The sequence below is a fragment of the Peromyscus maniculatus genome, chromosome 2 (genome assembly GCF_049852395.1).
Source record: "Peromyscus maniculatus bairdii isolate BWxNUB_F1_BW_parent chromosome 2, HU_Pman_BW_mat_3.1, whole genome shotgun sequence".
Lineage (NCBI taxonomy): Eukaryota > Metazoa > Chordata > Mammalia > Rodentia > Cricetidae > Peromyscus > Peromyscus maniculatus.
The window spans coordinates 5,045,042-5,066,232 of record NC_134853.1 but is presented as its reverse complement, the minus strand read 5'-3'; the positions used below and the strand labels follow the sequence as shown (position 1 = coordinate 5,066,232).

General features: G+C 40.1%; 1 protein-coding gene across 1 annotated transcript in view; it reads right to left on the bottom strand.

Annotated features, from left to right (window-relative positions):
• Positions 1–21,191, bottom strand: part of Prex2 (phosphatidylinositol-3,4,5-trisphosphate dependent Rac exchange factor 2) — a 299,642-nt gene that overhangs the window by 22,528 nt on the left and 255,923 nt on the right. Inside the window, exons 36-37 of the mRNA XM_006974690.4 lie at positions 12,859–12,925; positions 12,435–12,625 (exon numbers count right to left, since the gene is read on the bottom strand). Of these exons, the coding sequence (XP_006974752.2) occupies positions 12,435–12,625; positions 12,859–12,925 (258 nt within the window). The remainder of the gene's footprint in view (positions 1–12,434; positions 12,626–12,858; positions 12,926–21,191) is intronic.

The window sequence follows — 21,191 nt, the reverse complement described above, 5'->3', positions numbered from 1 at the left end:
GTAGCTTTTAATTCATATTTAGAATCTTACAGATTTAGAACATAGAAAATGAAATCATTTCCCCCATTTTCAGTGGCAGTCTTGGTTATTTCTCCTTTAATTAAAAGCTGGGTCACTTTGTGCAAGTGACTATTGGGAGCACATTATTAAGAAGCTAATTGCCTGGGTTCCTGTTGCAGCTTTCTTAAGCAGCAGTTACCTACCTGCACAGCATTCAAATTGTGGGGAAGAATGGCCAACCCCAAGATAATGATGGGGTGTAGGGCACTAGAATATGAACTGCTCTGGTAGACACATAGGTGCTTCTTTTAACAGATGTGAGACATTGCCGATTACCTGATTTCACACACTCCAGAGCATCACATGTACTTGTGACCCATTAGTTTTAGCAATCTTTGAACTAATGACACAGTTCTACCTGTTAGAAAGATGTAAGTGCCTACATTCAGTTTCAAAATCTCCTTCTCTTGGACATTTTTATGGCCCTATTTCTCTCTGACTACAATAAAAAGAAATCTATGAAACAGATATGTTAGAGATTCTCCAACTTGATGAGAAAGAAGAAAAAGGAGGCATGAGAATTAATTTATTAAAGATATAGGGTATAAAGACTTTTAAAATGTGATCCAAATCTTGCCATTTTCATAAGCCCACCCTGTAGTAAATGTTACAACTTCCCAAAAGTAATTGCCTAGTGATTATGATGACCTCCTATGGTTCCATTAAAAGTGGTATATTACCATGAACCCCATGTTATTAAGTATAACTTGTCCATTCACAGGAGATCAATGTATGTGTGCAATGGATTACCGCATCTACTAAGGAACATTGCATCCTACTCATTACCTGTTTTTAACTAACTCTCAAAACCCCCTCTCTAGCTGTACTGCCAATGCTATCTTTTGTCTACACTGGTACAATCCCACCCTGCCCCTTCTGTTTGGCCTTTTCTTGTTGGTGATGAGGTATAAGGTCTTCACAGTACAGTCTTGGTTTCTGCTAGCTCCTACATGCTTTAACTGCACCACTGACATTCTCTGTAGTCACTAGCCCTCTACTTTGCACAAACTGCTCCTCACATGCTCTCTGTGAGACCTGGTTTAAGTCACATACTGTATCCTACTTATCTGGGGAGTGTACATCCAAGAACACAGACACTGGAGAGATGGTTCTCAGTAGGATTCTGGATTAGCTGATAGCTCTGTGACCTTGAACAGGTTATTTAATCTCTTTAAATTCTGTGTTTCCCACTATAAATCTAGTTAAATGATAGTAGATATGAGGTGTTTTTTTTTTCAGGATGACATAAAGTAACTTATCTTATTACTTTTCATAGAGTATATAGTATATAATATAGCCTCAACAACTATCAAATTTCATTAATGTGACCACTGCACCATCACCAATAGGCTGGAGTGGTATCTGTGTCCACTGTAGGCTTTCTAGATCATCGTCTGCTTCCTGGTACTCAGTAAACATTCAGTACGTATCTTTTTAATGTATGCATGTACTCCTAAAAGACAAGATTCATTTCTTTATAGTCTGGATCTGGCATCTACTTTTAAGAAGGGCCCACTCATTAAATCTCTTCAGAAATATGACAAATGCATTAAAAGGATAATAGATATTGGCAAAATCAATAACTGGTTCCCTTATAGCATATACATAAAAGATTTGGTTTCATTTCTATATCTCCAGATCCAAACACTGTTCCCCCTACACCTGCTGGTTAACATTTCTGGGAGAATTTCATTTCTACTTGGAACATAAATATTACAGTCTATTGATTAATTAGTTTTACATTAATACTCCTGAGGACAGTTTGCCTTGAATAACTCTCAGTTGTCTACAATACATCTGTCACACAAAGCTGCCACCTCTTTTTATTCTGTGTTGAATCACTTCACTTAAAAACCTAACCCTGTGGCTATTCTTTTTCCTTCCCCATATAAACTGCTGCAGTTCAGCTTCCCAGGGTGGCTCCCTTGTTAGGACTAAGTGCAGAGAAGGTGGGGACTCAGTCTCCCTCAGAGCCTCCACAGTAGAGGTAGACAAATAGCCTTTTGTGTTATCAATGACTGAACACAGGTTCACACCTGCCTCTTTTCATGTCCCAACCTTTTGTCTTTATTCTAATGGGTTTTCTCTCTAGGAATGAGAACTTGCTCAGCTTGAGTTCAAGGGGGACCCTTTTGTTGTTTTGAGTGACATTTCATGAGGCAGCAGGGGGGATGTTTGGTGGTTTCTATGAATAAGCACTAACAAGGTTTAGCATTTTGTGTTCTCTGTTTCTTAGGATACCTCCCCCTTTTTGCCTATGATGAACCCTTACTGTGATTTCTGATAGTTCCTGCAGGTTTTCTCTATTTTGGTAGGTTGACATAGTAATTTTCAGCAGCTGTGTTATGTGGGCTGGGGGTATAGCCCAGTGTAGAGTGCTTGCCTAGCATGAATGAGGACCTGGCTCTATTTCCAATACCCTAAAAATGAAAAATAAAACAACCAAACCAAACCAGCCAAACAAACAAACAAACCAGTTAGATGTGTTTCATATAACTCTGCAATAAGGAGATGGATGGATTTACTATCAAAACCACAGGTCTCTCTAGAACAGCTAGAGTAGCTGCAGTTGCTAGGTCCTCTGTCAGTGCAGTGCTGTTAGTGCATGCTGCTCACTTAGTGTTCACACTCCCACTGTAACAAAGAACTCATGACTGCCGCCTCATCCACGAGGCTCGAAGAGATCAGGTTACACAACCGTTTACTTACTTTAATAGCAAGTAAGGAACAGGATCCAACCATTTTCCGATCCAAAACCCAAGACTCTTTTCACTACATGAAATTCATATCACATAGCTAATGCCTTTAGAGAATTGGAGCTCCCACCATCCATTATTCAACAACCACAATCTTGGGCTCGGGACTTGTATTTTATATGCATTGTTTTGGGAGAGATGAATCCAGGAAGCTCAGATTGCTTCTCGATGGATGTAGACCTTGTCGTACTAAAATGTGCTCAGGATTAGAAGGGAAAGAGCTCTGAAGCATACTCGGGTGTATTGATTGTAAAGTAATCAAAGAGTGAGAAAAACCTGACAGGATAACATGTCCCTTTCTACCAGGGCACTGTATTCTGTTGTATAAAATGCACTGCTCTGCGCAGAGCATGTCACTCCTGCACTGCTCACACTTACGCTAGCCTCTAATCGTATTTAACCAGGGCACACAGAGCATCGCTGTGCAAAATCTCCTGAGAAGCAGAGAGAAGCACCCGATTGAAGAAACCAATTTGTTCCTGTCGCAGCTCTTTTTTTTTTTTTTTTTTTTTATCTTTCTCCTTGCTTTCATTACCTTACACTGAGGAAAACTGTACACCTAGGGGCAGAAGCAGTATGTTAAACCCAGATCAATCCCTAAGTGACTGCAACAGTCCGAGCTGCTGCAAAGTTAATATACAAAGACCAGATGCCTACCCACTGAGCTTTCTCACCCCATTTACCCTCAGAAATGCTTCTGTGGCAAAGGAAAAGCTCTATAAAATTACTGCAAGCCAATGGGGATTTCAGGAAGCCAGTACCTATGTAACGGAACCCCCTTTCTTAATGAAGCACACAAACACATTTTTGTGTGGAAAAAAAAAATCCCAAACTAATTCAAATGAGACAACCTCTGGGTATCTATGGAGATTTTCAACATCATTTCTTGACCCTTGTCAAACAGACAGTCCCGGTGAAATCTTCCGGTGATGTCTAGATTTGATCATCAGAGAGCTGAAAAGTTAATGGATCAGCAAAGACAGGGCAGGCAGAGCACAGCCTGTGACAAACAAGGAACAGAGTGCAGGAGTGATGAACAGGAGCTGGGGACAGATCCTGACAGCAGAGCTAAATTGAACACTGCACTCTAGCTTCTACTCTGTCCGAAGGCCCAAAAGCAACGGAGTCTAAGTGGGCTTCTTTCCAGCATCACACAGGGGATTAACCATGAAATCCTCATTAAAGATGTGATACCTTCTATTACAACTTCCAACACAGACTCCTGAAATTCTCTGTGCTAGCTTCTTTTTGTTTTGTTTTGTTTTCAAGATGAGGTTTCTCTGTGCAGCCCTGAGTGTCCTGAAACTCACTCTGTAGACCAGGCTGGTGTTCAACTCAGATTTGACTGCCTCTGCCTCCTGTGTGCTGAGATTAAAGGCGTGTTTCACCACCAACCATGGGCTGCTACATTGTATTCTTCCAGGCCTGGATTCTCTCTCACACCCATGCATTTCACCTCTGTTTTGCTTTGGGGGTTTGACTGAATACACTGGCTATCTATCCTAGACAGCTACAGTTCTTCAGTACCACCTTCTGGTCCTATGTTCTTTGATTTGCCATCTCACTCCTGTCCTTATTCTCCATAGGTTTTCCGATGCCTTCAATATGTAAGGAAGCATCTAGCTATGGTTCTTTAGCATGGAACCTCAGTTGACTTCACCCTAAGTCCATCTAAGTTATTAAATAGGCCTTGGTTGCCGTGGATCACATTGTTGGTGGCTTTTGCTGTGCTTGTGTCTCAGGTGTCTTAACCAACGGGTGCATGTAGGTGAGGCAGGTGGAGTACCAGGAGCATCAGCAAGCTTACGTATCTACAGGTGACCTGTCTTCTTGCCATAGCTCCTCCCAGGGACAGGTGATTAATCTTTTCTTCCCAGGCCTTCTCCTGGACTAGCTCTGTCTTGTTCCTAACAGAAAATGTTTTAACCTAGGTCAAAATATATATTGAGCCTTCTCTCTCTCTTTTCTAATCAATTCCATCTCTGTTTTACAATAGCCTGTAACTCACCTGATACTTTCAGTCCTTGTTAATTGTGACTCTATCACAGGACATGGAAAATCAGCATTTAACAAGTTAATTCAGGATCCTCTGTCCAACTCCCTAGAAAGGTATGTCTCTCTCCCTGTGGACATCCTGACTCTTCATCCTTCCAAGGTGGTCAGAGTCATTATTGCCCCTGTGGTGGGCGATTTGGGATGTCAGCCAGACTGAATTATGAGTGGATGTCAGCTGGACTGAATTATGGGTGCCAGGAATCTAGAAAAGCTGCCACTTATTTTGAGTCATTGCATTCATTCCTCACAGTGCACAGGGCCTACCTCTCTTTGCTGAAATGCCTAGGTGCTCTGGTCTTTGACTGACATGGTTGGGTTGCTCCCACAGTTGCTGTGAGGATTCTGGGGGACACTAGCATCTGTGGCGGTGTAGTGGAGAAGATTTAACTAACTGGCTCCAGTTCCAGACGATCAAGAAGGCAAAATCCCCTTTCTCCTGAGAGCTGAGATGCCTCTCTCCTACCTTTGTATGTCAGAATTGCAGGCCCACCCATCTTTAGACTCCAGAGCTCACATTGGAATGTTGGACATTTCATAGTTACTTAGACTTTCCTATTTTAATGATGAAAATAGTTATGTAAAAATACTCATTTTATACATACTGAAGTTAAGGCCTGTTTGACCAACAATCACACACATCCTGATGTCACAACTAGACCCTTGCAATAAGATGTCACTCTCAGAAGTCTGTAGTTATTAACTTTTGTTTACATCTAAATTTAAGAAAATAATGGGCATTTCAAAATCAAATAATGTCATGCATTAATTTGTCAAGATTTGTATCAAGTAAAGGCAGTCTAGGTATTAAGACAATGGCATCACTTGCAGATGTCAACACAACTATAAGGAAAACAACTGCTGCCTTGATCCCTTATTTTTTATGAAAGAATGAATCTGCAATCATGTCTGAAGTATCTAATTTTCTCTATTACTTTAAGAGGTACATACAACTGTATTATTTATCTAGTTACCAGATCAGCAGAAATCTCTGTGCTTCTTTGCTTACTAGAAAATTCTATAATATTTAAATTACTTCTTAGGATGAAAACTCATATGAAGTGTCCTGCCTGGCCTGTGGTCAGCACAAATCTCTCTCACCTGCTGGTCCCACAGCCGCATGGACCCAAGTAAACACATGGAGGTTTATATTATTTACAAACTGTATGGCCATTAGCTCAAGCTTATTGTTGACTAGCTCTTACACTTAAATTAACCCATAATTCTTATCTATGTTTAGCCATGTGGCTTGGTACCTTTTCTCAGTTCTGCCTTGTCATCTTGCTTCCTCTGTGTCGGGCAAGAGACTCCTAACTCAGCCTTCCTCTTCCCAGAATTCTCCTTGTCTGCTTATCCTGCCTGTAATTCCTGCCTGGCTACTGGCCAATAAGTATTTTATTTATCAACCAATAAGAGAAACACACATGCACAGAATACAGAGCTACATCACCCATCACTCATGAGACGAACTGACACCTGAGTTATGAAAAGGCAGCATTACCAATCTTTGACTGGTTCACTGTCTTTTAGAACCTCTTTATTGAACAATATAGATTAGAGACTTGTAAAGTTTCTTCTTCTCCCTAAGAACGAATGCTTCCTTTAACCATCTTTTAGTGATTTAAAATTAAAATATCTTCCTGAATCTTGCTATTACTCTCTTCAAGTATTTTCTGCACAAAATATAAATGGATACATTTGAAACTTTTGTTTGCTTATGGAGGTATTCATTATTTTTTTGTCCCACACATGGACTTTCACCTCCATATAGAAACCCCAGAGTGGACTGTGTCCTCTGACATATTTTATATCTTTATGAGTTAGAACAGATAAAGCTTTGCTGTCTGCCTCTTGGGACTCTATGATTACCTAAGTCAGGTTACCTTGAATGTTCTACTTTCAAAGCGTCTACATGACCTAATCTGAGCCCATTTGTCAATTTGTCCTTTGATGTCATGTTAATGACAGAATAAAATATACTAAGAAAGAGTCCTTCACAAGCTCAAAGTTGTTGTTGCAAATGTAAGTTGAAGTTACCTGGGAAAGACTGTTGTAACTTTATCACAATACTGTTTATCTTTATTTGAAATGAAAACTATTCCATGGGTGGCATTGCTAATACTGGTTTCTTTGGAGCTGCTTTTTTATTTCACCTTCTGGATTTTATTTCCTTAACAAATGCTGTAGTCATACTTTGGGCCCTGTACCATGATTACATCATTGGACTTCTGTTGGTAAGTATAAGCAGGGGATGACCCTGGGATTCAAACCAACTCTTAGAATGTTAAATAGGAAAATACATCTCAACTTCCTAATAAGCTACTGATAAAAGTATTTTGGAAATGAATCCTTTTAAACTTGATTCCTAAAACTTTGTGTGTGTGTGTGTGTGTGTGTGTGTGTGTGTGTGTGTGTGTATTCTACAACTAATAGTGAAAATAACCAGATGCTAGTTATATGTGCAGAAAGAGGTTCATCAGTTTTTATGGTGATATTTGTTTGTGCTTTCACAAATAAACCTTGCCTAAAGATCAGAGTCCAGAGCTAGACACTAGAGGCCAGGCAGTGGTGGCACACACCTTTAATCCCAGCACTTGCATGGAAGAAACAGAAAGTAATATAACTGGGCTGAGAGAGGAAGTGATAAGGTGGGGTGGAGACAGGAGCTTGGCCTTTCAGGCTGAGGATTCAGTAGAGGTAAGAAGTCTTCATAGTGGCTGGCTGCTCTGCTTCTCTGATCTTTCATCAATTACACCAATATGTGGCTCCACATTTTTATTATTAAGACCAAACAGGATTTGTGCTACACGTATTGTGTGTTTTAACAAGGACAACCAGCTGGCCCTAGCATACTCATGGGCAGTTCTTCACAAGGAGAATCATAGTGCAGCTGGAGATGGGAGCTGGGAAGCCTCAACACAGTAAGGCTTAGCTGACAACTTCCACTGATGAAAGGCCAGGTATATTAGCTAAGAATGAAGGGTCTGATTCTTCAAGAAATTCAATCTCACCAGAAATCATGAAGACAAAAGTAGTTCCTTTATACAGAAGAATTTCATTAGACACATCCCAGGCTAGTTAAGTCCTTAGCCCTGTACTAAAATCACTTGCCATTTGCTGGCACAGCCACACCAAGACTCTGATATCATGGATCGCTCACCACTAAAAATCAGATCAAGATGAGTACACAGACAAGTCCCTAAAGAGGTACACTATGATCCCAGATGCCTTGCCTTCATCAAACATCTTGTGACCTTCAGGATGCTTTCTACTCATGGGTTCCCAGAGTCTGATGAAGCAGATACTAATATAGTGGAAGAGAAAAAGCACCTTTGGAGTAAGAGACATATTTTGGGGCTTTGTAATGCTTGCAAGATACTGATTTATATTTGTTAAAGGGGAAATGGTGGCTGTTAAGCAGGGGTGGGAATAAGGAGCCCAAACAAATTAAAAAACCACTCTAAATGGAAGGATGCTGCAATAGGAAATGAAAGGAACATTTAGATCTCAGTTGCAGTCGCAAGCTCGTTGATCGCCTGTAACAAATAACTGGCGTGGGTACAAAACAGGACTTGAAAAGCCACAAAGCTGATTCAATACCATTAAAAGGTTCCATTTGGGAAAACAAAAATAACTTCTTCTACAAGGCAGGTAACAACACAGTATAAGTAGCATATGTCTCTGTAGGAAAGGAAATGCATAAGACAGCCAATACTTTAATGTGTTAGCAAAGAAATACTAATTAGAGCACTACAGAAATATAATTGTACCTCTATTAAGAAACGAATGTCAAGGTGAGGAGAGACAAGGTAAGCCACACTACTTGTGTTATACTGAGAGTAATTCTATCTGGAGATTAAACTATAATGTATTAACCAAAAGAGCTTTAAGTTCTAGGACACAGTAATTCTAACTAGAGGATGTTTCTATTTTAACTTAAGAGATAGCCACATGTAGAAGGCTACCTCTGTGCCAGTATTATGTACCATGGCAGAAAAAGAGACTCATCATTAAACAAGAAATTAATAAGTGATGGCAGACTCATGAGTTGCGACATTAAACGGTACATAGACAGGTGATGGAAAAACATGTCTTTTATGCTGCTATAACAGAATACATTTGAAAACAAATTTAATTCTTAAAATTGAGGCTGAAGATGAAGTCCAAGGCTGAGGAGCCTCCATCTGGTGCATGCCTTCTGGGTGCATGGTCTCCTACTGAAGGTAGATGGGCAAGAAACCAAAGGGGTCAAACTTACCGTAACAACCCATTCCAGTGAACTCACCCACTTCCCACGGGACACAACCAGCTCTTACTAAAACAGTTTATGTACTAATAAAGCAATGTGTAAATGTGTAGTACTTGACAGAAATTATGAGAAAATTCAACATGGAAAGGGTGGACATGTGAAGAGAAAATTCTAAACAATGTCCATTACTAAATCACCTGTAATTGTATTTATACTTTCTAAAAGGCAAGCCCTCACCTTAAAAAGAGGCCACCCCGGTTCCCTGGCTCTACACAATGACAGTGGAAAGCTCACATATCAGTGAGAGGCAGAGCAGAGCATCAAAGGATAAGGAATAACACCCTGTGAAAAAATTCAGTAAAGACAAGGCCAGGCTAAGTGCTATGAGATTTTCATAATTCATCTAAATTCCATTCTCCTAATTGTGCATATGCATTATTAACTATATAGATGGTATGTTAATGTGCATTAAGCGTGCCTCTCCTTCTAAGACCCATATTTTTGCTCCTAATAATATTCAGACACTCCTTTTACCCAATAAATAAAAATGCAGTAAGTAATTCAAGTGGATACTGTATAGTTTGGTTATTTCTCCCTTTTATCTTAAAAATAAATGTTAAAAATATCCTCTATAACATTTGATTAACGTTGAATCTGTCCTCTCTGTGGGAACCTGACTGCAAACTTCCTTGTTTAATGTTTCCTGCAGGTGTGGATCTGCTTGGCTTCCTCTCTAGCTGCCTGAATTAGAATTACTAAAGGATTATTTTAGGAACAGCCTTCTGTGGAAATTTGAATTCCAATGTAAATTGGCACATATTTTATCTTCCTAAAAAAAAAATCTAAGCAAGTCTCTCATGGAAAAAAAAGTAACATTTATATAGAAGTCCCATGTTATTCTGCATATTATAAAAATAAAACATAATTTTCAAATAGTTTTAGATTTAAATTCAGCATCTGTCAACAGTTTAGTAAATATCTTCTGAAGCAAATTATCCAAACCATTATTGATTTTAATTGTAAAAATGGAGAAAATCATTAAATTTTTTTAACGCTACTTATGATTCTAATATAAGAATCAACGAAGACTGAAATTGTGGAACAGCTGTGTCATGTTGGCCTTGGGCTCATACAACACTATCAAACTCTAAAACTGTTCATGGAATGTCTGTGGAAGTGATCTGGACATTTGCTCATGATCGCTAGCATTAAATGGCAGATTGAATTCAGTGAACTCACACAGAGGTTAAGAGTACACATTTCTAGATGCAAAGTTCCAAGTGTCTGTCTGCTTGTTCTAGTCCTCTGGTAACTCTGATCATGAACTAGGGAAGGCAAGAGCACGGAAAGTCAAGGTGATTCCGTTTTGTTGGGTCCACTGTGGACTTTTTGCCGTTCTTTAAACCTAGCAGGCATACTCCTGACAGAGGATTCTTGTTCTGTCTCTCCTGATGACTGGAAGGCTCTATCTCTGAGACAAGTGAGTGAATGAATCACTCTTCTTTTCTGATAGGCGAATGAGATCTGCCTAGCCCTCAGCAGGCATTCCCTTCTCTCATGCTGACTCCTTTTACTACTCTGACTTCCATTCTTTGGTGTTAATCCCCCTGTAACACAATGTATTTGTTTTCTTTGTCGTCCATTTCCCACAATGCAATGTACACTATATGCAAGTGGGACCTTTGTTTCTTCAATACAGTAAGTCCAGCAGTATAGACACCTAATCAGTGCTCAGTGAACACAGATAGGTTGAACAATCAATGAATGGAATGGGAACAGCCTGAGTGAACAGGAAGTTATCAGAAAAATTATTTCTCTGCTAGTAAAAACATTATGCAATATGCCTTAAGAAATTATCTCACTGGGCAGTGGTGGTACACACCTTTAATCCCAGCACTCAGGAGGTAGAGCCAGACATATCTCTGTGAGTTCAGCCCGGTCTACAGAGCAAGAGCCAGGACAGGCACCAAAACTACACAGAGAACCCTGTCTAGAAAAAGGAAAAAAAAAAGAAAGGAAAGGAAAAAGAAAGAGAGAGAGAGAGACAGAGAGAGACAGAAAGAAAGAAAGAGAGAAAGAAAGAAAGAAAGAAAGAAAGAAAGAAAGAAAGAAAGAAAGAAAGAAAGAAAGAAAGAAAGAAAGAAAGAAAGAATTTCAAACATAAATAAGATCGTGCTATACTGGGTTTCAAAACTACACCTTGGTGATATCCCATCAAAATGAAATGATACAGACTACAGAGGCTGCTGCCTTGAATGGCATTTCTCCCTTTCTATACTCTATAATCCCAATCCAAACATCACCTCCATGGAATGGTCCAGACCTAACACTCTGAAATCAATTGCCCTCTGAATCCTACTCATTAGTTTTGAATTTCCTAAGTTATATTTTTCTTGCACGGTAGTTTTTGTTGTATTTTCATCCTTGCTAAAAATATTATTAATTTTATTAACTGTTACATTGCCCCTATTTGTTATTCATGCTTGCCTTCAACATGAACACCCTCACTGTATGTTGTTACACAGCTACAATACTTTGCATGGACTAAATACCAAACAAATGTGAATAAATAAGGAACCATGATCTTCAAAGTCTAAATGACCTAATACTAAGAAAGTATATCCTGTGACACAGTTGAGCTCCCTATTCAGATTAAAGGGACAACTAAAGTTCTACCTTATTACTTCCATCTCTAAGGCTTCACTTCCACAATAAAATGAGAAGAGAGGAGCAAGTGACCATGAAGTGGGACTTCAGTTGGGATGTTCACTCCCATTGGAGGTTGAGTCTGAAGCACCTGCCTTGGCTGCCCCAGAAAACACAGTGGGCGAGACTTAGCACGAAGAGCGTATCATATCATGTGAGCTCCCGGACCGTCACTTTGCTGACCATGGGAGGAAGGCAGTGGCAACCCCAAGGAACATAGGTCTCATGACACTCCGGCTCTATGAATGTGAGTAACTGGAGAACAGAATATCTGTTAAGCACCCTGAGAAAAGTGGTGTTGAGCAATTTGAGTTCAATTCCAACAAAGGAAATTCCTACAGTGAATAAGAAAGATATACATTTTGTACCTAAAATACTAATATGGTGATATAAACATGAGAGGAATATACATCTAAACTACCCTGGTATAAATGGAAGATTACACTAATTGGTTTGTCTACAGTTACTAAAACCACAATAAACCAACCCAGAAAACATCTCAAATTGTACCCCAAACACACCTGAGTCCTTTGAACCTTTCTAGTTTTAACTCAGCCACATTAAATATGAGACAAGAAAAAAACCCCAACAGGGCGGAGACGTTCACATACCGGTGCACACCACTGCTGCACATGATGATGTGACAGGCTCCCAGCCTGTCGCACAGCTCGGAGGAAACAGACAGCAGTCCAACTCCAGAGGCGCTGCAGGGTGTGTTCACACAGGCGGCGATGCGTTTGGATCTGATGAACGAGGTGATCAGCCGGTAGAGCTCATCTAGAGCATTGAGAGGCCTCATGAGCTAAAAGGAAGTGACAAACAGGAAGCACCACTTTTAGACGTCCTTTTAGGTGGCATGCAATTCAGCTGTCCCTGCTTTTAGATCCCCTATCTGAAATTCCACCTTAGGATGGAGGCAGCACATCGGGACTGCAAATCTCCATAACCAGGCAGTGCTCTGGAGGGCGGCAGAAAGACCAAGAGGCAGCAGGTGAACAAGACTGCAGCAATAAGGGCAGTCATTGTGTTTGTTACCTTATCTATGTAGGCAGCTTTGGATGTGGCATTTGGTGGTGAGTTTGACTTGTCCAAGTAGAATGCCCTGAAAGAGTCCAAAGAAAATCATGTATTGTTAGAAAACAAAGAACAGCCGGGCGGTGGTGGCGCACGCCTTTAATCCCAGCACTCGGGAGGCAGAGGCAGGCGGATCTTTGTGAGTTCGAGGCCAGCCTGGGCTACCAAGTGAGTTCCAGGAAAGGCGCAAAGCTACACAGAGAAACCCTGTCTCGAAAAACCAAAAAAAAAAAAAAAAAAAAAAAAAAAAAAAAAAAAAGAAAACAAAGAACATAAAATGCATTAAGATGTTTGATTTCCAAGAACTTCTGCTGAAAGATCAGTGAATGAGCAAGGCCTGGACGACCAATGGGGTTGGTCAGGCTATGCAAAGGCAATGGTTACTTGTTTAAAAAAACAAACAAACAAACAAACAAACAAACAAACAAACAAAGCTGTCAGGATGGCTCACAGGAGAAAAATTACTTCCAGAAACTGTCCTCTGACTTCCACATCCAGGCTGTGGCCCACAGGCACCCTGCCCCCACAGTGCTATTGTCATAATTAGCAGTGGCCTTGTTTGTTGTCTGCTTTTCAAAATAAAGCACCAGGGATCAATGAGGATTTACAAACTAGATCAGGAAAGATAATTCTAAGAACAACTTCCAAAATGACAATTACATTCATTCTTATTGAGAATTAGTTTCCTCCTTCCTAGAATACCGATTGAGCGTCTCTTTTAAAGAGGTTGCATATAATTAATTCAGTACCAAAAAGTTGGTTACTGTTTGCTGGAATTCAGTCTGTCCTCCTGAGATTTTTTTCCAGGTGCCACCTATAGTGAGTAGCACGAGCAAATATACTTCCATGAATGTGGGAGCCCGTTTTCGGGTTCCTCGTGGCTTTACCCAGCATGTCTGCATAGAGGATGATCAGCACCACGGGCCTGAGTGCAGGTGTCTGAGATGGTCTGCACTTGGCTGTGCTGGGGGAGGAGGTCTTTTGCTCCACCCCCTTGGCGTCTCTATAAAAATCCTGGGGCAGAGACAGTCAGAGCCCTTTGGAAAAAAGGTTCCAGGCCCTCTTGAGGCTATCTTTTATTTTCTATCTGTTTATCTCCACAAAAGTCTCCACAATAAATCCTTCTATCTAATTTAATTTCCTGCTGCTCACACTCAAGAAAACTCTGGGGAGCTGTGGGGTTGGTGGGTAAAAGCCCCACACATGAATACAGGAATGACTCAACACCAGGCAGTGTTTGGTCCCAGTGGATAGATTACAGTGACATGATCCACAGATACCCCTCAGATGCCAGGAAGGTGGCTCCCATTGAGCTAATGAATCGGTTTGCATGGCCACTACTAGATCAAGAGCAAAATCAAAGGCACCATTTAAACTTTCCTCTAGACTTCCTGAGAAGTTGAGAGCCATAATCCAAAAAGCTCCCCAAGAAAAAGAAAATAAATCTTGGATCTTGTGAGGGGGAAACAACAACAACAAAAACAAAACAAACAAACAAACATGTAGTGGAGCTGAGCTGGGGAAAAAAGAACCAGCAAAGAGGCAAGAAGGGCTAGACTGGATAGGTGGGGCCTGGTAAGAAGTTGGGAGCCACTGAATGGAGGTGACCATGCGCTTGTGTCATTGCCAGAAACTGACCTGGCTGTTTCATCAGCTTCTCCTTATGCCCCACACTTCAGGTGTTGGAAGTTTAATATGTCTTTCATTTCAAACCCATGAGGCCATATTTAGTATAATATGAAAACGCACATACACACCACTACGCTCTAACAAACTGTGGCATTTTGCCTGTTGTTTCACCTTTTATATAAATAAAATATCCCGAAGACGGTCAAAGCCATCCTCCTGAGGCACACCCTCCTCTGTTCTCCTGCTTGTGCCGATGATGGTCCCTTCCCTAGAACAAGCACCTTCTGGGCTAAGCTGACAAGTATGGCTGCCGCCAGAGGTGCCGAAGACCAGGTGTTCACGTTTTCCACATCCACGTTTACGGACTTTCAACCTCTGGCTTTTAGTGTGAATTTGTATATATTTGATGACCAGTTGTGTTTCTTCTCACTTGTCTGCTCCCATTTCTTACTTTTGTGTAGTAGGACACTTCTTTGTACAAAGCCATTAGCTGTTCCTTTTTTTGTTTGTTTTTCAAGACATGGTTTCTCTGTGTAGCTCTGGCTGTCCTGGATCTCGCTCTATAGATCATGTTGGCCTTAAACTCACAATGATCCACCTGCCTCTGCCTCTGCCTCCTGAGTGCTGGGATTAACGGTGTACGCCACCACTGCCTGGCCAATACCTATTACTTTTTACACAGAGTTAAATTTGATGGCTTAAAGTTTCATTTTTAACCCCACACATTTCCTATCCTACCTCCTTGAGAGCATTTAATCTTAAAAACTGCTTATTCGATTCATATTTTCATTCACTGCCTTTCAGCGCATACCATGCCATAAAATTTTTTTTTTTTTTTTTTTTTTTTTTGATATATATTTTTATTTTACAATACCATTCAGTTCTACATATCAGCCATGGGTTCCCCTATTCTCCCCCCTCCCACGCCCTCCCCTTACCCCCAGCCCACCCTCCATTCCCACCTCCTCCAGGACAAGTCCTCCCCCGAGGACTGTGATCGACTTGGTAGACTCAGTCCAGCGAGGTCCAGTCCCTTCCTCCCAGACTAAGCCAAGTGTCCCTGCATAAGTTCCTGGTTTCAAACAGCCAACTCATGGAATGAGCACAGGACTTGGTCCCACTGCCTAGATGCCTCCCAAACTGATCAAGCCAATCAACTGTCTCACCTATTCAGAGGGCCTGATCCAGCTGGGAGCCCCTCAGTCTATGGTTCATAGTTCATGTGTTTCCATTCATTTGGCTATTTTTTTTCAATAATTGAGTAAAACTGAAATTTATTATATGCCCCAGTCGTCCTAGGGACCTCCATGCTATATATATAGCCTCTATGGTTCTATGGGTTGTGGTCTGATTGTTCATTTTATATCTAGAATCCACCAATGAGTGAGTACATACCATAACTGTCTTTCTGGGTTTGGGTTACCTCACTCAGGATGATTTTTTCTAGTTCCATCCATTCATGCCATAAAATTTTAGAATCTGTTTCAACGGTATTTCCTCACCAACATGGCTTTCAGTTTAAGATCTGGAGAGACAGATTTTTGCTGAGCGCTAAGGTGCCCTTTTCACTGGATTTCTGTTCTGTACTTTAACCACTAGTGTTTAGGTACACATTTACTTTTATAGGTATACATTTATTTATTTGTATAGATCCAGGTAGGACCTTAGATCGGACTTTTCCTTGTGAGGAATTTCATTTTCATATCTTAAATAATTGAAGTTATCACCCATCCCAGTTTTCTTTCCACCAATATTTCTAATTTTTTGGCACTCCTGTTAGACACAGCTACACCTTCTCAAGTGTTCTAGCCTTCTCCTTCCACAATCCCCCCAAGTCCCCCCACACCCTTTTCTTTTAGCATTTATCTGTACTGAAGTTTAGGTGGTTTCCTCAGTAGTAACTTCCAAGTGTATAATTTTGCCCCTCTGTCACATCTATAACTGGTCCTTTGTTACAAATTTTACTCTGATGGCTTCCTTTCTATTTTCAAGATGACTACTTATTCTTATTTTACTTCTGTCATGAAAAGGTTAGACCCCCCCAAACACCCCCAATATCTCTTCCCTATGTGGCTACAGACATGTCTTTGCTTATTACTGTAATATTAGCCCCTGTAACAGGGTCAATTCAATAAATAATTTCAAGTATACAATAATTGGGTGATTAACATTTCTGTTCGAGGATTTTATGCCTTTATGGCTGACGCTCCTTTTTTCATACTTTCAGAATCCCAGATATATTTTTCTAGGCTGCTTTAATGCATTAAATGTTTCTAGAATAGTGGTTCTCAACCTGTGGGTTGTGACCTTTTTGGGGGTCACATATGAGATATCCCACATATTATATTTACATTATTATTCATAATAGTAGCTAAATTATGGTTATAAAGTAGCAATAAAAATGATTTTATGGTTGAAGGTCACCACAGCATGAGGAACTATATTAAAAAGTCACAGCATTAGGAAGGTTGAGAACCAACATTCTAGGGCATATTTATTTTCAGTGGCCAGTTTTCTGGCTGTATTTCTTAGAGTCAGGATTTTTCAAAACCTATGGAATGAAATGTACTTTTACTTGAAGTGAGAAAATTTTAAATTCAGTTTTTTGGTATTTTTATATAACTAAATTATTAACCCTATTATGCTACTTTTTAAAAATAATTCCAAAGTCATTTTGTGCCGAGAATCACATTTCTGTCTTCTTTACTCAGAGGTTTGGGTATTACATCTTACAGACAAGTTAGATTAGCAGTCCTAGCAGTCCCAGTGAGTGACTGGTTCAGTTCCTAGTTTAGTGGCTCTACTTGCTTCCTTCAGATCACCTTCAGATCGAGCACCACCCGAGTGACAGTCTCAGACAGGGTGGGCAGCAGTCTTTTGTCCTTCACTGAAAAGCAGACCTGTTTTCTAGTTCTGATTCAATCAAGGAAACTGGCTCTGGACTTCCACACAGTAGAGCTTACCAGTGACTTTCTACTGTCCTGCAAAAGCTGCCCCCGCCCTCTCTGCAAGCTCCAGAGCCCATCAGGTCAGAGGTAGAGCCTTTAACTCATTATTTACATTTCAGGTTCAATTGTGGCCACAGAAACAGACAATATTTTGACATCAGCTTTGACTTACACATTTTCTGTCCTCACAGTTGACCTAGGAAAGCTGCTGCAGAGTCAGACCCCCCTCCCTGACCAAGAGTGTTTCTCCTCCAGTGGGCCTAGGCGCAAAGTGCAATGTGGTGAAGAAAAGTACCAAAGCTCAAGGGGAGACTGCTTAGCCTCTCAGGGCCCCAGTGCCATCATTATGTAGGTTGTACGATGTTGGCATGTGAAGTGCACAGTTTTATGACATGCAAATAGGACTTGTCCAATAGACAATAGTGGCCACAAGTGCACACAGTGGTCAGAATTTTTTAGTCATATGAAAGGATAGACTTGGACAAGCAAGATCACTCAGCAGGTAAAAGTCCTTGCCAGGCAAGCCTGACTATGTGAGTTCAGTTCCCAGAACCCATATGAAGATGGACAGAGAGAATAGACTCCACAAAGTTATCCTCTGAACTCCACGTGTGTGCTATTATATGTGGATTCACATACACAAACAGATCTATCTCTGTCCCTTTCCCTTTCCCTTTCCCATTTCCCATTTCCTTTCCCTTTCTCTCTCTCTCTCTCTTTCTCTCTCTCTCTCTCTCTCTCTCTCTCTCTCTCTCTCACACACACACACACACACACACACACACACACAATTAAAAAATGTTACAAGGCGTTTGCTTTAGAGGATAAATTAGGGGCTAAAGAGAGAGCTCAGCAGTTAAGAGCATGCGGCTTTTGCAGAGGACTCAAGTTTGGTTCCTAGCACCAATGTCTAGCAGCTTGTACCTTCCTGTATCTCCAGCTCCAGGGGATCCCACAACCTCTTCTGGCTTCCTCATGTACCTGCACTCATGTGCACATACTCACACATATACACTCATAATTGAAAAGAAAATGAACTCTTTTTTAAAAAGATAAAATTAAGACCAAAGATATTCTGCTTTTCTTGGGGTCACCTAAAAATAGTTTGCAGTTATTTTATTTATTATTTAAACTATTATGTTAAAAATAAAATTAAGTTATGGATTTGAAATACAGATAATTCCCTGAACACTACACAAATAAAGGTTTAGGGTTAAAAAGAAAATAACTGTTTTTAGGTTAAAGAAGAGAAGTCTGTCCTTTAAATGGCTTGCCAAGTGCATTGACTGTAGAAAGTTCCGGGCTCCTACATCTCAAGTCAGCTAGGAGAATGTACGCTATCAGAGCAGTCCACAGACGGTCAGTGGCATCTAAGGAGACCAACCTTGGGGAAAGACGCCAGTGCCATGGCTGCCCTCTTTCATCTTCCCAAAAGAGTGTTCTCTTTTAACACACAAACAGAAACCACTCTGGTTGGGTTGTAATCCAGTGGCAGAATATTTGCCTACCCTGGCATGCATAATGCAAGTTTGGCTTCAATCTCCAGTACCATAAGAAAAAAGGAAAACGTTATCATTGACTCATCCTCTTGAGATCAGGTTAGGTCATGATGGTCTAAATCTGCTAAATTCACTTAGGAGTAACTTTACAAAAATCTCCAAATATCAGTGCAGCAAAATATTTAAAGCAACAACTCATAGCTGATGAAGTTCTGGAGAAGTAACTTATAGATTGAAAATGCAGCCCACACCAAATAATACCATTTAGAAACCTTACTAACTGCTATACAGCAGAATTGGCAAAGAAAATCAGCTAACGTTAAAACTTCACCCCTCAAAACATTCTTACAAGATAAAAGTCACTACAGAGTCAGAGCTAAATATTTGACTCATGAAGATGTGCCTGCACTTAACACTTTCTAACCCACAATGGAAGGAAAATGAATAATTATGAACACTCCTTAATGCATGTCTATGGAAGATAATCAATAACTATTATTAACTAGTATTAACAATGTATTCATTGTAAAATACACATATTCCCTGAAGAGGTCCAAAGAAAATCACCAGGAACTACTTAGCTACTTCAATATTCCTCTAGGCACAGTCAATAAATTTGAAAACTCAGTTACTTCTGAGGATGAAAGTTTAAACTTGAGGTAGAAACTAATGTTAAAAATTCTTTATCAGATAAACAGTTGTTCAGCCCTATTTAACAGGTAGTCAGTGAATTTCAGTATCATTCAGAATATGATAAACCATGGATGGAAAACAATTTCCTAATGCACTATCCTTAATTATAAAAGTCATGCAATGCCTCTTAATCAAATTTTATGGAGAAAGTTAATGGTAAAATTGGATTAATGCCAAAGCTGATGTCATTTATGATGTTTCTAAGGTGAGTAAGAATGAAGTCATGGTCCTGGGTCTGAATATAAAACAATCTTATTAAGACCATCCTGAAAGTGTTGATGCTAGTTTGGAAAGGCTGACCATTGAGCTCTCTTTCCTGCTGGTCCATGTCAGTTTTCACTATCACAATTTTCTAAAATGAGCATATTTTGGTATAATCCTTGTGTTCAAGCCTCTGAGAATGAAATACCAGTAAAAGAGGTGAGTTTTGAATAAATTTCAACAAATATTTGAACTTAAGTTGACTTATTTTCGTACGCGCATATGTGTGTGTGTGTGTGTGTGTGTGAAATAACTACAATAAAAGTAAACTTGGCATAGTCTGCCTACCATTGTCAAGAAGACAAGTATAGGTGTGTTTGCAATAAAAATAAAGGCAGACTGTAAGAGATAAGTTCAAAGACTTAGTGGATGAATAGGATTATGTCAGGTCACAATTGTAAGTAGCATTTTAAGAGGAAGCTTCACCAAGAATAACATAATAGGCACAGGGGGAGACAGCCAATATGCCTAAAGAGTGGGTTCAATTAATGGTAGAGGAGAGGACATATGGAAAGCTGGCCAGATTCATGTTCTTTTTTTTTTTTTTCTTTTTTTTTTTTTTTTGGAACTGAGGACCGAACCCACAACCTTGTGCTTGCTAGGCAAGCGCTCTACCACTGAGCTAAATCCCCAACCGTCAGATCCATGTTCTAAGGAAATGAAATGTCACACTAAAGACATTGTCAATAATCTATTAAGGAGTGCAGAGGTCTCAAAAGAGAGGTTCAGCTATCAGCTCTGGTAAGAATGGGAAGAAACACGTGACTTCTAACGTGGAAATTTAGAGCTGCAAGGGATCCTAGAAATGATAAGGATCACTCAGCACTATAAGAAGACCTTAGGGATGAGGTAGGGAACTAATGTTTACCATAGGAGAAAGAAAACAAGTATGGACACATTGATTAGTTCATGCAATCACCCCTGCTAAGCACTAATTTATACATGACAATATTGCACTCTCAACTGGGTAAAAAATCCAGATCCTAGCTCAGCAAGATCAAGCTGTGCCCGAGAGATGAACATTTCTTTTCCCACAAAGGGAGACAATGTAACTCCTTGGTTAAAAAGAGTTAAAGAAGTTGATTTAGACTTGAGAGACACATAGAAGTTAGCTCAATGACAAAAGTGACATCTTCTCATCTGGCTAACCAATTCTTTTTTTTTTTTTTTTTTTTTTTTCTGAGTATGATGGAGAAGAGCCAGTTTCTAAGAGAGATGTTAAAGGCACAAGCATCTCTAGTGTTTTATCACGAAGTGGAAGGGC